Raw genomic sequence first — 13,885 nt, forward strand, 5'->3', positions numbered from 1 at the left:
TCGTTTACTTTCACTTTTCAGTTCATTTGCATTTAATAGACATGTAGTTGAATGTTTGTTGAATGTCAGTTTAGAATTAACAAGGCCATCAAATGGACCATCCAAGTAAAGTGTTACCCTTGATACAATTTACACGTTTTACATACAATCATTCATACTCAGCACTCATCCCCACACCGGTGAGAAGCGGCAGCCAATAGCACACAGCATACTCTCAACCAGAAACAACTGTCCACCTGGAGGACTGCATTGGGCACTACAGCATTTTACCCAACACAGAGTGCCAATTAATACCTGGGCACACGGTCAAACATACATTTACATACACACACAAACTTACATACATAACACACACTTTACACATACACACCAGAGCAAGTTAGAGTATACAATGTGCCTGATCTCCATGTTTTTGGACTGTGGGAGGAAACCATGGTGCCGTCACTCAGTGCCACTACGTTTAGCTACTACGCTGCTCTTAAATGGACCCAGTTGACAGAGAGGATTAGAAGAGGACCAACACTAAACACTTTTTAATCCAGACTGAAAACCTACATGTTTGATCAGGCTTTCAGCTCAGTTTAAAACACTGCAGCTCCGCCCACTTTTATTCTGTAACGGCACTTTTGTATCATGTTTTATTCATGCTTTATTCTTATTTTATTTTTATTTCCATTTTTACTGTTATTCTTTTACATGTTTTTTTATTTGACTTCTCTGTGTATTTTCTAATTTGTAAAGCACTTTGAATGACTATTGTGTATGAAAGGTGCTAAATAAATAAACTGGCCTTGCCTATGATTGGAAGATTGCTGGTTCAAATCCCGATCATGCAGCTTGCCATCAGCTGCCGGAGCCCTAAGAGAGCACAATTGGCCTTGCTCTTTCTTGGTGGGTACAGTAGATGGTGCTCTTTCCCGTCATCACTCCAAAGGGTGATGTCGATCAGCACAAGGCGTCTGTGAGCTGATGTGTCAGAACCGAGTGTCTGCGCTTTCCTCCGAGCGTTAGCACTGTGATGCTACTCAGCAATGCTGCATCAGCAGCAGTTTGAAAAGAGGCGGTGGCTGTGTCAGAGCAGGCATGTGCTAGTCTTTCTGCTTATTGCTGCAGCTGAGTAGCAGCTGAATGGGTGGGTCAATTGGCCTAGCTATACTCTCAGAAAAATGAGAGAAAATAAGAATAAAAAAATGGTCTAGATCTACTGAACCATGGTCTGGTTTCTGTGCAATGTAAAAACACTTTTAGTGATGGAAAGAAATTTTGCATCCATTATTGGATTGTGCAAACAAGCTTTTCTCACTTAACAAATTAACAATATTTTACAAACAAATCAATATAAAGTACAGTGAGACTGCGGTTTAGTGACCAAATGATATGCAACACAATGCAACAAACAAACAAAGCTTGGTTGGGACTGTGGTCTGGACTTACAGTGTGAAAACTGCAGACACTATACTGACACTCTGCATAAAACTTTGCGTGTGAAGATGCAGAACTCACCATTGTGTGAAAATGGAGAGGAAGTGGGTTCAGCTTGGCTTAAAGCAGGTCATCAAGGTTGATTTCAATGAAGTTGCCATCAGCATTTTTCACTAATTAGAAGAAAAGCAAAGAAATCATAAGCACTGCAATAAATAAACTGATTTTCATTTTTTATGTAACTGTTACTGAGATTAAACTAAGATCTTATTACAGGGTGATAACAGACTATTAATTTACTCAAAATTCACCGTGCCCACCGCGTGCTTGTGCTCGGTTGTTGCTGTTGTTTTCGTTGGGTGTTTCCTCCAGAGTTTCCATAGAGGTTTTGTTGGAGATGGCTTGCTCTTCATCATTCAGATCCACGACGGTCAGCTCCTCCGGTTTCTCCACTAGTGGAACAGTGGCCTGGCTCTCAGCCGAGCTTTCCTTCTCCGGCTGAGGGGCTTCAGCTGCTGGTGCTGCTGTTGGTGCCGTAGATCAGATTAGATGTACAAGAGAAACAAAATCATCATGTGAGGAATTTAAAATATAATTCATACACATATTTCTAGTAGTAACATTATTAAAAATGTACAGTGTACCACAAAAGTGAGCACACCCCTCACATTTCTGCAGATATTTAACCCTTGTGTGGTGTTCATATTTTTGTTACTTGTTTACTTTGTTACTTGTATTTAATTCAGCAAAATTGAGCAATTTTACATTTAAATGCTTTACACATGCTTGCTTCACCTAAATTTCAAGCAATATAAACAGCTTACATGGTTAATATTTGCCCTTTACCTTTCTTATGTTACATTTCTGTCATGGTGGGGCACAGAATACAGACACTCGCGGAACCAGTTAAGGATTTTATTAAAAACCCACAGGGTACAGAAAATGAGATTAGCAATAGCAACAAAACACCAGTAAAGGTATACCTGAGAGCGGAGAGCTTAACAGGATAGTGAGGCAGTCCAGTGGTCATACACGAAGTACACAGTATCAGAGGCAATCCAAAAACAGAAACGGTAAACAGTCCAATAGTCATACACGAGGCAGGCAGTATCAAAGGTGATCCGAAAAACATAAACGATAAACAGTCCAGGGTGATACACGAAAAATCCACAACGGAGGCAAAGGCAAAAATCGGTTGTCACAAAACAAAAGGCAAGGTCATACACAGAGAGTAATCACAGGAAATAACGCTTTGTAATGTCGGACAAAACCTAGGCAATACGCGGCGCCGAAGGGCGTCTGAGCAGTACTTTTATACTGTGGCTAATACTCAGGGCTAACAGGCCGGGGCAGGTGAGGTGTCACGTGATCAGCAGTGTGTGTGTTGTCAGCGGGTGGTGCATTCTGGGTGTTGTAGTTGTTGGGCTGACAACCTCCGTTGGAGACCAGTGTGGAAGGACAGGAAGTGCCTACAGCACCAGACGTGACAGTACCCTCCCCCGAAGGAGTCGGACGGGAACGAGGACGACCACGACGACGACCACCCGACGAGCAGGGAGCACCGGCGGGAGGAACTGGAGTCGCCACAGAGGTACCGGACAGGCGGGGGCTGAGAGACCGGGAACCCCGACGCACCGGAACCGACGAGGAAAGCGAGCGCTTGGGACGCCCACGGGGTCTGGGAGCAGGCTTGCCCGGGTAACGGGCATGAAACTCAGCCAGTATAGCAGGGTCCAGCACGTCGCCGGCAGCAACCCAGCAACGCTCCTCGGGGCCGTAGCCCTCCCAGTCGATCAGATACTGGAGTACGCCACCACGCCTGCGAGAATCCAGTACCTCTCTCACCGCATACGTAGACGAGGCCTCCCCCTCCACTGCCGCGGGCGGAACGTCATCTGGAGTACCCTCAGCGAGCGGACCTGGGACAAGAGGCTTGAGAAGAGACACATGGAATGAGTTGTGTACACGGTATTGAGCTGGCAGCTCAATCTTATAGGTAACTTCGTTAACCTGGGACAACACCTTAAAGGGACCGATGTACTTAGGCAACAACTTCCTGCACTCTCCCTCAAACCTCAAGTCCCGTGTAGACAACCAAACCCGATCCCCGGGTTGGTATTGGGGGGTACTGCCTCGGTGTCTGTCAGACCTCTCCTTGTACTGGTGTAACGCATCCGAGACCTGCTGATGAGTTTCCTCCCACACCTGCTCACTCCGTTTCATCCAGTCGTCTACTGCCGGAACCTCAGTAGCCACGGCTGTCCACGGAGCTAACGGAGGTTGGAACCCCAGAATGCACTGGAAGGGAGTGAGACCAGAGGTAGAGTTAGTGAGGGAGTTTTGTGCAATTTCTGCCCATATAAGAAATTGAGACCAGTCGGAGGGATGTTTGTGACAGTAAAGTCTGAGGAATTTACCAAGCTCCTGATTGACACGCTCACACTGCCCATTGCTAGTGGGATGAAACCCTGAGGTAAGACTCACATGAACCCCTAAATGCTCAAAGAAAGCTTTCCATACCCTAGATGTGAACTGAGGGCCTCTATCTGAAAGGATATCTTCAGGGATACCAAAGTGTCTAAAAATGTGAGAGTAGATGGCCTGAGCTGTCTGGAAAGCTGTAGGTAGTGCAGGGAAAGGAATAAACTTAACCCCCCTAGAAAACCTGTCTACAACCGTGAGAACGGTAGTGTATCCCTCGGACTCGGGCAAGTCCGTGACAAAATCTACTGCGATATGAGACCAGGGTCGCTCTGGAACGGGTAGAGGAACTAGCTTACCGGCTGGAAGGGTTTTAGGCGTTTTGCACTGAGCACATACCGAGCAAGAGACTACAAAGGTGTGTACGTCAGCTCGCATGGTCTCCCACCAATAACGAGCTGAAATTAACTGTAGAGTGCGCGTGACACCCGGATGACCTGACGTGAGAGAAGAGTGGGCCCAGCTAATGAGACGATCACGATATTGCAAGGGAACGAAAGTTTTCTGAGGTGGACAACCCTCAGGAGGAGGGGACCGTTCAGCAGCCTGCTGAATAAGATCATCCAACTCCCAGCGAATAACTGCTATTTTAACGTCTGGGGGTAGAATACGCTCACACTCAGAGGACCGAGATGCGCTGTCAGGAGTGCAGAAGATTCGTGACAGCGCATCCGCCTTGGTGTTACGGTTACCGGGTCAGAACGAAATAGAAAAATTAAACCTGGAGAAAAACAGTGACCAGCGTGCTTGGCGGGGGTTGAGGCGTTTAGCATTACGTAAGTACTCCAGGTTCTTATGATCTGTGAGAACAGTGAACGGATGAGCGGACCCCTCCAACCAGTGACGCCACTCCTCGAGAGCTAGTTTGACAGCTAACAGTTCCCTATCCCCTATGCCATAATTGCGTTCTGCAGGAGACATCTTTCTAGAAAAGAAGGCTATGGGATGAAGTTTAGGAGGAGAACCACTGCGCTGTGATAACACGGCCCCCACCCCAGAGTCAGAAGCGTCAACCTCGACCACGAAGGGCAAATCGGGTTTGGGATGAGCGAGAATAGGAGCTGAAACAAACGCGGACTTAAGCCTAGAAAAAGCAGCCTCAGCTGCGGGTGACCAATTAAGCACCTTGGTGGCCCCCTTAGTCAATGCAGTAAGTGGAGCGGCAATACTGCTAAAGTTGCGTATGAACCTCCGATAAAAATTAGCAAAACCCAAAAAACGTTGGAGGTCTTTTATGGACTGCGGAACGGGCCAATTAGTGACTGCGGAAACTTTAGTATCGTCCATGAGGACGCCCTGAGGACTGATGACATAGCCGAGAAATGTGACCCGTTGGAGATGGAACTCACACTTCTCGGCTTTAGCATACAAATTGTTGTCTAGCAAACGTTTGAGTACGGCGCGGACATGACGAACGTGGGATTCTAAGTCTGGTGAATAAATCAGAATGTCATCTATAAAAAGGACTAAATGCTTGTTAATCATGTCACGAAAAATGTCGTTCATGAATGACTGGAAGACTGCCGGTGCGTTAGCTAGACCAAAACTCATTACCAGGTACTCATAGTGCCCATTGGTGGTAGTAAAGGCAGTCTTCCATTCATCCCCCTCACGGATGCGAATGAGATTGTAGGCACTGCGTAAGTCGAGCTTGGTGAAATACTTAGCCTCACGTAATTGTTCGAGAGCACTAGGGATGAGAGGGAGCGGGTAGGCGAACTTCTTGGTGATGTCATTTAAACCACGGTAATCAATACAAGGACGGAGACCACCATCCTTCTTCTTAACAAAAAAAAACCCCGAACCTACAGGAGACTTAGATGGGCGAATGAAACCCTGCGCAAGAGCCTCCTCTACGTAAGTAGCCATAGCCTTCTCTTCGTCAAGAGTGAGGGGATATATTCTAGCCTTAGGAAGAGAGGTACCTTCAATAAGATCTATGGCACAGTCATAGGGGCGATGCGGTGGCAGCTTAGTAGCATTAGCTTTGCTAAATACCTCCAGATAATCAGAATACTCAGGAGGAGCCACGGGAGAATCTACGGCTGTGGGGCTTTCAATAGAGGTGGACTGTAAGGCTATATCAGTATGGGCTAAACAATGTTCAAAACAGAAATCAGACCAAACCGTAATGTCCCCCTCAGACCAGGAAATCAGTGGGTTGTGCGTCTTGAGCCACGGCATACCCAAAATCAACGGGTGGTCCGTGCTGGGAAGCACGAACAGAGACAGTTCCTCGTGGTGGAGAGCGCTGGCTTGGAGAGAGAGTGGTACAGTCTGGAGAGTGACAGGTCTGGAGCGCACCGATTTCCCATCAACGGCGTGGATAGAGATGGGGCGACGGAGCTCCCTTGTGGGGATGTTGTGCTCTTTAACCAACTCCAGGCTTATGAAGTTTCCCTCCGATCCGGAATCAACGAGTGCTGCAACGGGAAAAGAACCAGTAGGTGAACTCAAAATCATAGGCAGAGAAAAACTCTTAGAATCACGACAAGGAGTCAGGTTACGTACCACGTTGGCGCGTGGAACCCTTTCCACGCGCTTTCCCGTCGCAGGAGACCTCATGGATCGGGTCAGGAAACCACACTCAGCTTTGCGATGACCCTTCTCTCCACAGTAGAGACATAGCTGGAATCGAATACGTCGTTGGCGCTCGGCAGCAGACAGTCTGGATCTCTGGATGTCCATGGGTTCAGGTGTGGACTCCGGAGCAGATGAAGACCCACTGAAACCGCTGGCAGAGACGTGTGGATGGGGTACAGAAGCTACGTGAGTGCTGGACTTGGGACGACGAGATATCAGCTGATCCAGGCGAATCGAGAGAGCAATGAGTTGATCCAGAGTGAGTGCTTCATCTCGGCAAGCTAACTCTCTTAAAATGTCCGGGTTGAGTCCGTTTTTAAACACCGAGAGAAGCGCTGCGTCATTCCATCCACTGCCAGCAGCTAGCGTCCGAAACTCCAGAGCATACGTAGCGACTGGCTTGTGACCTTGCTTCAGAGCGAGCAGTAACTCTCCATTAGATTGCCCGTAACGCGAGTGATCAAACACGGAGCGGAAAGTGTCCAAAAAATCCGTGTAGCTAGCCACCGAAATGCTATCCCAAAAAGCAGTGGCCCACTCGAGTGCTTTCCCGGAGAGACGAGAGATAATAAAGCCTATTTTGGCTTGATCAGTAGTTACTGGAGAGTTACTGAAGTAAACAGAGCACTGTAAAATAAAACCGCTGCACTTCACCGGATCACCGTCATATAACTCCGGTTTGCACACAAAAAATCCGGAGGAAGAAGCGCTGGGTTTATGAGGCTTGGTGTTAGCCATGGAGCTAGTGTTAGCAGTAGAGCTAGCGTTAGCTGAAGCTAATCCCTGAAGGTGGTCGAGGATGCTAGTTAGCTGTTGTTGCTGATTAGCTTGCTGGCTAGCTAGCTCGGTAACGGCGTGAGTCACACCAACGAGGGTTTGTTGGTGCTGACCGAGAAGTTGTCCCTGGCTAATCAACCCTGTCTTCAACTGGTCAGAGATCGCTGTCTGCTCACGTGAGGCCGCGTATTCTGTCATGGTGGGGCACAGAATACAGACACTCGCGGAACCAGTTAAGGATTTTATTAAAAACCCACAGGGTACAGAAAATGAGATTAGCAATAGCAACAAAACACCAGTAAAGGTATACCTGAGAGCGGAGAGCTTAACAGGATAGTGAGGCAGTCCAGTGGTCATACACGAAGTACACAGTATCAGAGGCAATCCAAAAACAGAAACGGTAAACAGTCCAATAGTCATACACGAGGCAGGCAGTATCAAAGGTGATCCGAAAAACATAAACGATAAACAGTCCAGGGTGATACACGAAAAATCCACAACGGAGGCAAAGGCAAAAATCGGTTGTCACAAAACAAAAGGCAAGGTCATACACAGAGAGTAATCACAGGAAATAACGCTTTGTAATGTCGGACAAAACCTAGGCAATACGCGGCGCCGAAGGGCGTCTGAGCAGTACTTTTATACTGTGGCTAATACTCAGGGCTAACAGGCCGGGGCAGGTGAGGTGTCACGTGATCAGCAGTGTGTGTGTTGTCAGCGGGTGGTGCATTCTGGGTGTTGTAGTTGTTGGGCTGACAACCTCCGTTGGAGACCAGTGTGGAAGGACAGGAAGTGCCTACAGCACCAGACGTGACAATTTCTTTCAAAAAGTGCTACTCTTTTTTTATTAGTTTTTTAATAAAATGTAAAAGAAAATGAATTAAACTCAAGATATGAGTATAACTTTTTTTTAGTTTAAAATTTACAAATGAAGCAATGTTTATTAGCCCTTGGCCAAACATACTGTATATAATATAAATGTGTGTGTGTTGGGGGGGGGGGTGTACAGTGTGTGTTTATCGAAAATGTGTTTTGATATATGTTTTTCACAAAAAATGAGCCAATGCCAATGAGTTTGAGTTAGAAAAAATATTTTTTTGTATCATTTGATGAAAAATGAAAACGGGTCCCACAGACCCGAACACCACACAAGGGTTAAGTATATCTTTTCATGGGAAACCACTGACAAAATGAAACTTTGACACGATGAAAAGTAGTCTGTGTACAGCTTATATACCAGTGTAAATTTATTCTTTCCTCAAAATAACTCAATATACAGCCATTATTGTATAAAATCACCAGCAACAAAAGTGAGTACACCCCTAAGAAACTAAACCCCTTAATGTCCAAATTGAGCACTGCTTGTCATTTTCCCTCCAAAATGTCATGTGACTCGCTAGTGTTACTAAGTCTCTATGTCTCAGGTGTTCATAGGAAGCAGGTGTGTTCAGTTTTGTAGTATAGCTCTCACACTTTCTCTTACTGGTCATTGAAAGTTCCAACATGTCACCTCATGGCAAAGAACTCTCTGAGGATCTTAAAAGACGAACTGTTGCGCTACATGAAGAGGGTCAAAGCTACAAGAAGATTGCCAACACCCTTAAACTGAGCTGCAGCACAGTGGCCAAGATCATCCAGAGTTTTAAAAGAGCAGGATCCACTCAGAACAGACTTTGCGTTGGTCGTCCAAAGAAGCTGAGTGCACATGCTCAGCGTCACGTCCAAATGCTGTCCATGAAAAGATATACTTAAATACTTATCTGCAGAAATGTGAGGGGTGTACTCACTTTTGTGATACACTGTATACATTTTGCACAATACCATTGTGCACATTATCACTGGCAACACTAGCAATCTATGGCGCACCGGTCAATTTTGTATTGCACAGATGGATTTAGGGTGTGTTGGTGTAATAAAAATAATAATAAATAATAAAGTGAATCACTGGCACTGGCGTACTGATATTGATCTTTGGCATGTACTATAACCGAAGTGAACCAGAGACAGTATCTCACATTATAACGCTTTCTCTCAAATACTTAAAAATGATCTGAAATAAAGTATTTTTTACATTGACTTCCATTGAAAGTTTAGAAGTTTTTTTCTCTCTCCTGTAATTTTTTTTTTTTTAGAGATTTATTGGACAGCGAAGATATTTGGTATTCTAACCTTTTAAAAGAGTGAGCTATAGTTAATTTAGGTAATAATTTAAGCTTAAAGCTTCTCCAAAACTACACATGAATAAGACAATTGACCAATATCAAGCTTTTTGCATCTACATAAATGTACAGCAATTAACCCCTACTCTCTTCCAAAACTTTTCTGTTTGAGAATGTTTTTGGGACCCTTTCATTGGATCCCATCATTCCCTCACTACCTATCACCTACAGGTACAGCAGCTCCTCGTAATGAGAAAGCAGCGCTCACTTCATGAAGACATCACATAAAAAATCATTACAGATGCCGCCGTTCCTCCAGACACCAGCGCTCTCTCCTCCCACGGTCACTCTGTTTCTCCAGCCCTTTCCCACTTACTCACTTCCAGCGTAATTGTTAATGGTAGCGCTGGAACAGCTAAAGTAAATGCAGTGTGTGATTGCTGGATCCTGCAGGGTCTGCTGAGGAGCGGCAGCTGGTCCAGGTGGGAAAAGCGAGACACCCCGTTATTACTCAGCTCACTATAACAGACTGCAGCTTCTGACTCACCGCTCCAGCTAACCACATCACTGTTCCTCCCCAGCATTCCTGCCCTTTCTCTCGTTTAGCATCACTTTTCCACACTGTGCTCTCCTTGTGCTTCCTGATCTTCACACTCTAATCCACTGTCGCCGCACCAAAGAGACCCAACGACTGTCATTAGCTTCAGCACCACTAGTAATTAGTCTTACTGCTGACTGTGTGAGAAAGTTCTGCAGATGTTGTGAGGAACCGGATTATACGAATTAAGGAGAAAGCAGTAAATTAAATGAGGATGTGTCTAAAAGTCGATACCCTCAGTCCCAAGTCTACAGCATTAATCTTGAGTATCAAGCAAAACGGATGCTTCCCAATCTGATTTTTGTGCTTGTATTTATTTGTTGCTTGCTGTTTAATTATTCAATTAATATCCAAAATAATAATTATTCAAAAAAATCCAAACATGCAGTGTGAATATTTTATTACTAGCTACATTGCTAATTATTTGATTTATTTTTATATATTTTATTATTATATAAACATTTGACTGTTACTGTACAATGCAACATTCTGGACTGTATTGTTTAGTTAGTGACTTTGCTAAACTGACTGATTTTATATTTATTAGTAGATATTTAATCTTTTATAATCCAGTCTGACTGACCTACCTGACCATTCAGCTTTTAGTCCCTTTAAAATAAATAAAACTAAGATTCTTAAAAAAAAAAACGTCAAGTGTTTCTTTCATCTACGTCATGTTCATCTACACAGATTTCTCTCCTGAAAACTGTTTTTTGGGTGAATAAAGCACTTCCGTTTATTTACAGTAAGCTTTGATTTCCAGTATTTAGTCTAAGAGTGAGTTGTCAGTAAAAATTCTCCAGCACTAAGGCTGGGTGCAGCAGCATTAGCATTAGCCGCTAACCGCAGGACGTAGCAGGACGTAAAGTGTTCCGGTAACCCAGTATGCTATCAGCTAGCTGTTTGTCCCACATAGCTTGTTTTAACATGGCAAACACAAAGACTACAGTCCAATTTACTCGCTTCTGGACAGCAAAAGAGCTAGCTCTGCGATTAGCCGCTAAAGCTAATGCTGCTACTCTCAGCCTTATTGTTGGAGAAACTTTACTGAAAACTCAACCTAATAACGCTGTACTTCTGCAAAGTGGCTTTACAGCTCCTTAATACCTGACTGATAGAATTCATACACAAGGCTAACAGAGGTGCACTGTTGATTTTTAAGAGAAAATAAAAGTCCAAAAAAATACAGTAATGCTTTTATTCTTCTTTTTTTTATTTTTTCCTGTACTTGCTGAAACTTTGGGAAGGAGAGTTACATAATTTCAATCCTCTGTATGCCCTGTACGTATGCAGTATTGCCAACAAAATTGCTTAATTTTGCATAGTTCCACTGTGTAATAACTGTGTTATAGTGGGAGATTGCACTATGAGCTGGTAAGAGTGTAGTTTCCTGTGTGTGGTGTACACCATGAAGAGTTCTGAAGCTTTATTAGCACTGTTTGGAGCAGTTTTGGCTACTCTAGCTTCTGCGGTACGTGTTAAAGTTCAGGGATGCTGGGTAATTTCAAGTTTATTTATTAAAAGCTAAACTAGTTTCTCCAATCAAATTAATCTGGACACAGTTTATGCAGTACTTTTTTCCCTACTGGCATTTTAATGCAATTTTTTTTAAAAATAAATAAAAGTCAAGTGCATTTTCCTTCCCCTTAAAGTAGTGGTTCGTCACCACATTAGGCAACAAAATGCATCAGACTTTCAGACAGCTGTTTCTTCCTTCCACAAATGCATTCCTTCTCGTTTTTCACTAAAACAAAGCTAAAGAAACCAAGCCATATGAAAACCCTGCAATAATAAACTATAACCTATATAATAACTCAGCTATGGGGTTCACAAAGATTGTGTCGCCCATGTAAAATGCAGTTAAGTACATGCGTCACTGCATGTGAGAGTGCATTCTGGTTGGTGCTAATTTTGACACATTGACCATACAGTGTGGAAACTGACAAGAACCTGGTTGCTTAAGTTCCTCAAAAGCAAAACAAGTTTGAATTGTGTCATTTCCTGAGCGTGAGATGGGGTTTTCACTCAGTACATACTGTATCTCACCAATAGACTCAACAGAAGCAACATGTATGTGCTTGAAATGTCACTTCAGTTTTTGATAAAATAAACTGTAAGTTAAAAGAAATGTGGTTTATATTTTTCAATTAGGGTGTTGTTGCTTGGTCTGATTATTGTATTATACTTAGCATCCGGGGTGTTGGCACATGCAGTAGTTGGACAAAACTGGTCCAAAGCTTGTGTGTATTATTTATTTGGAATACTGGGTAATGTAAATATATTACATAAAACACATTCCATACATTCTTTCTGGTAACAAATAAATTACTGCTTTAAAGCTTTAAAAGGCTCATGGGTAACACTTGTGGACGAGCATTATCCTGCCCTATTTTGCCCAACTCCAAGAGAATGAAGCGAATAAGATATGCATTATTTGAGTGGTGTTTTTTTTTCCATTAGAACCATGAATTATACTAGTTGTTTTTTATTATTTTATTTTTTTTATTTATTGCTAGTGATTTTATTAGTTACAACCTGCAAGTGTTTAAGTGTTGAGCAGTTTACAATACAAACTGTGTGCATTAATTGATTGAATTTATTTCCATATCAATTTAAATCAATTAGATTAATTTATTGAGCTCTTGTTACTGACATGCACCCAACTGGGAAACTCAGTTTCTTATCTAAAAATCAGAATTTCCCACTGGTAAATATGAGATTGTGGTGGTGTTCATGTGCTCGTATCTCGTAAATACCATGCACTGCAAAGCACAAACCTGACTTTTACTTTAAGAATAAACAGAATAAACAATAAAATAACGTTACTGTTCCCTTAAATGAGCTGCTGGTGTATCTTCACAGTGTGAACGAGCAGATCAGTATCCTCTGCGCCGCGCTGTTAAGATACAAATGTGCCAAAGTCAGAGCTCACCTGACTCTTAGGGCGTTTTCACACCAGCACTATTTGGTCCGTTTGTAACTTTAGTGTGGTTCGATTGAGCAGGTGTGAAAACAGTAATCTCACTCGGGTGCGGATCAAAAGAACCGGACTGAGACCAGCTAGAGGAGGTGGTCTCGGTCCGGTACCAAACCTTTTTTTGTATATGTATATTTACTTCCACGCCAGACTACGCTCTGACCAATCACAGGACACAGCCTGCTTGCGTGTTTATTGGTGCGCATTTTGGTGCGTTTACATTCATGCCTGTGTGAAACCAGACTAAACAGAGGGAGAAAACGCTCCAAGTAAACGAACTCATCAACTGATTCAGACCAGAGAAACCAACTACAGGTGTGAAAACACCCTTAAAGGGAATGACAACTTACATACTGATTGGTTTATTTCGCGTAACGTGCAAAACACACCCATGATTAATTAATTTAAAAGTATTTTTTCATGCTTTTTATGTGGTTTGAGCCGTACAAGGCATAATTTTTACTACCTCATGATACCAAAGACACACTGACGCCCTAAATCCAGCTGTGTGATACACACTTGAATGGTGTACTACAGCTTAAATATCACTAAAATAGGGCCCCCAGTGTCTAATCACACCTGTCACACCTGTAATTATTTATATATATGGCTGCAGTAATCTAGGATGTGTTTGTTTTTGTTATTGAGCGTATAATAATTAAGTTCTGCATTGTTCGTACTACTAATATCTTCACTGAGAGATAATTAGCATGTTAATAGTCGTTAAACTTGATCACTGGAATATAAGCAAATTCTTCTCTTTGCATATCCTGAGGTCAGATTGCAGGGTTGGTTTTGTTACTGTGCTCCTGGAGCCCAACAGCTTAAGGGAGGCAGGTATCAAACCTACAATCATGTGATTAGTAATCCAGTGCCACAAGTTTTACC

General features: G+C 43.4%; 1 protein-coding gene across 2 annotated transcripts in view; it reads right to left on the minus strand.

The window, feature by feature from the left end:
- Positions 1-13,885, minus strand: part of si:dkey-27h10.2 (putative uncharacterized protein DDB_G0290521) — a 76,360-nt gene that overhangs the window by 34,076 nt on the left and 28,399 nt on the right. Inside the window, exons 12-13 of one of the 2 annotated variants that reach the window (XM_049481402.1) lie at positions 1,743-1,943; positions 1,504-1,595 (exon numbers count right to left, since the gene is read on the minus strand). In XM_049481402.1, coding sequence (XP_049337359.1) covers positions 1,543-1,595; positions 1,743-1,943 — 254 coding nt within the window. In that variant the 3' untranslated portion in view covers positions 1,504-1,542. Of the gene's footprint in view, positions 1-1,503; positions 1,596-1,742; positions 1,947-13,885 lie in introns of both variants that reach the window. The other variant, XM_049481401.1, reaches the window with a different exon arrangement.

The sequence above is a fragment of the Astyanax mexicanus genome, chromosome 7 (genome assembly GCF_023375975.1).
Source record: "Astyanax mexicanus isolate ESR-SI-001 chromosome 7, AstMex3_surface, whole genome shotgun sequence".
Taxonomy (NCBI): Eukaryota; Metazoa; Chordata; class Actinopteri; order Characiformes; family Acestrorhamphidae; genus Astyanax; species Astyanax mexicanus.